At 38.6% G+C, this 2,229-nt stretch overlaps 1 protein-coding gene across 2 annotated transcripts in view; it reads right to left on the reverse strand.

Annotated features, from left to right (window-relative positions):
- Nucleotides 1-2,229, reverse strand: part of BRD1 (bromodomain containing 1) — a 61,962-nt gene that overhangs the window by 59,412 nt on the left and 321 nt on the right. For both annotated transcript variants that reach the window (XM_009883644.1, XM_009883643.1), the window contains exon 1: nt 1,182-2,229. This exon is cut by the window's right edge and continues 321 nt beyond it. In XM_009883644.1, coding sequence (XP_009881946.1) covers nt 1,182-2,229 — 1,048 coding nt within the window. The remainder of the gene's footprint in view (nt 1-1,181) is intronic.

A 2,229-nucleotide genomic window follows, 5' to 3' on the forward strand; every position in this document is an offset into this window, starting at 1 on the left:
GGTTTTGAACTCCTGAAACAAAGATATTAAAAATCTTAATTTTGCTCCAATTCTGTTATTACTTATGAAAACATCATTTGAACATCCCTGCTTTCTGATGCATCACTTCACTAGCTTCACCAGATCTAGAGCCATCTGCCAGCCCCCCCCCCAATCACCACTGTTAAAATACAAAAATATGACATGTGAAATGTAAAAAGCAATTTCAGTTCTGGTGTTCACGCTTTAGATTTGCACTCGCATAACAAAAACTCCTGCAAGAACTGCAAAAGACACATTAATATAAAAATCACCTTAAACAGAACTTCTTACAAAGTATAAATTCATAAACAAAGACAAGATTTGGATTCAAAGTCTTTGTCACATGCATTAATTAACTCATTTTTGTTCAAACATAAACATTTTACTGAAGTTATAGGACAGTGATTTGATAGCATAATTGAAGAGGAGGGCACACGCGTTTCAGGTTCCATGACTATGAACACATTAACCAACTAACTTGCCATCACTTACTAACTTTTCTAAAGAGTCTGCAAGGTACCAAATTCATCCAAGCCTTGATAAAAAGTATCGCATTTGCAAAAGGAAAAATGCAAATTTAGGAGAAACCTCCTGAAAAGTTATTTGCCGCATGAGGAAAATACTTCCCAAAGGGTTTGTTTGTACTATGTACACAGATCTTACAGTACAAGTTTATATTTAAGTTAGGCGAGATGAACAACACTCAAATCTTATATATGCAAATGTAAATTTCAGTTTGGAGCTCTTAAGATTAGGAAAAGAAGTTCAGATTCCCAAATTAGGAATACAGTTAACCTTGATCTTGGCTGGTTTTTTTTAATATGAAGGTCAACTACATACGCTATTCTGAATTCAGCAGTTAATTCTCAAAAGTACAGTGAACAACAACAACTGAGCACACAACATGATTTGGTCTGATAAAAAAAAAAAGGGGGGGTTTCTGAGGACAAGACAGATCGCTTGTTTCTCTGGGGAAGCTATTGCATTTTTAATGCAGTTTCACAAAAGTACAATGTACATAGCCTACATTAATCCTCTGAGTATGGCCTTTGAGGAGAGCATACAAGAAACGCACAAAAACTTCAAGTCATCATCTAAAAGCATTGGTTTAATATTAAACAGATAATTGAGTAAAGGTCTCTCTCACTTGGTTTGCTTACCTCTGGGGGGGGATATAAGGAGCAGATACTGTTGGCATAACTGTACAGGGTTCAACCACTGTTTTCTTGGCTTTTTTTGTCTTTTTTCTGACTTTTGATGTAGACCTAGCAGTTCTGACTGATCCCTCCTTTCTACAAACACCGTTTTTGATTTCAGCTTCTCCATAAATATTTAGAGGTCTCCGTGTACAACCTGGTGGAGTATGTACATCGCAGTAGGCAGTCTTTTTTACAGAGAATGTTGTCCCACTGCCAGTTAGCTCTTTCACAGGTTCCATTTTCATATATAGACCGGCCTTTTGAGCACACGTCACATGGAATGCAGTATAGCAGTTTGCTTTGTGGCACTGGATGCAGGCACCAACACCTTTCTGTTTACAGAGGTAGCATGTTAACTTCCATCTGGCTGGGGGAATGTTCCTGACACCATCAATTGGCTCAATAAAAACCGTATTGGCAAATCCAACTTCTGGAATCCACAAAGCACACACAACGTGTCCCCAACGATCATCATCAGTCTTTTTAAAGGCACCTCCCTTGTTTGGGCACAGCACACAGTCTACGGGCCGAGAACGGGACTGTAGACAGTGTCTGCAGAGCCACTGGCCCTCAGGTATATATGGCACCCCATAGCATTCCTGATGTACTGCTAAATTACACATATCACAAAACAGGATTACATTGCTGTTCTGACATTCACCATCCATGCATATACAACACACCGCATCTTCATCAATTAAAGACTGATGATCACCCTGTTTTTGGTTCTCACAATAAGACTCTTTTTCAAACCTATCCATAAGGAATTCAAACATATTTTGTGAAACAACTGACACTCCATCACTTTTCCGCTTCTCATTTATTATTTCTAACCACGCATAATCTTCTTCATCCATGTCATACTCAACTTCATTATCAAGTTCTTCTGCTGACTTCTCAATGAATTTGTAATAAACTGGAGGTCTCCGAGGAGCTGAAGGGGGACTGTATTCAACAATCCGTACTTTTGGTTCTGGAAGAGGAGTTGTTGTAGCAGGTATACCATGTG

The sequence above is a fragment of the Charadrius vociferus genome, unplaced genomic scaffold (assembly GCF_000708025.1).
Source record: "Charadrius vociferus isolate BGI_N301 unplaced genomic scaffold, ASM70802v2 scaffold43, whole genome shotgun sequence".
Taxonomy (NCBI): domain Eukaryota; kingdom Metazoa; phylum Chordata; class Aves; order Charadriiformes; family Charadriidae; genus Charadrius; species Charadrius vociferus.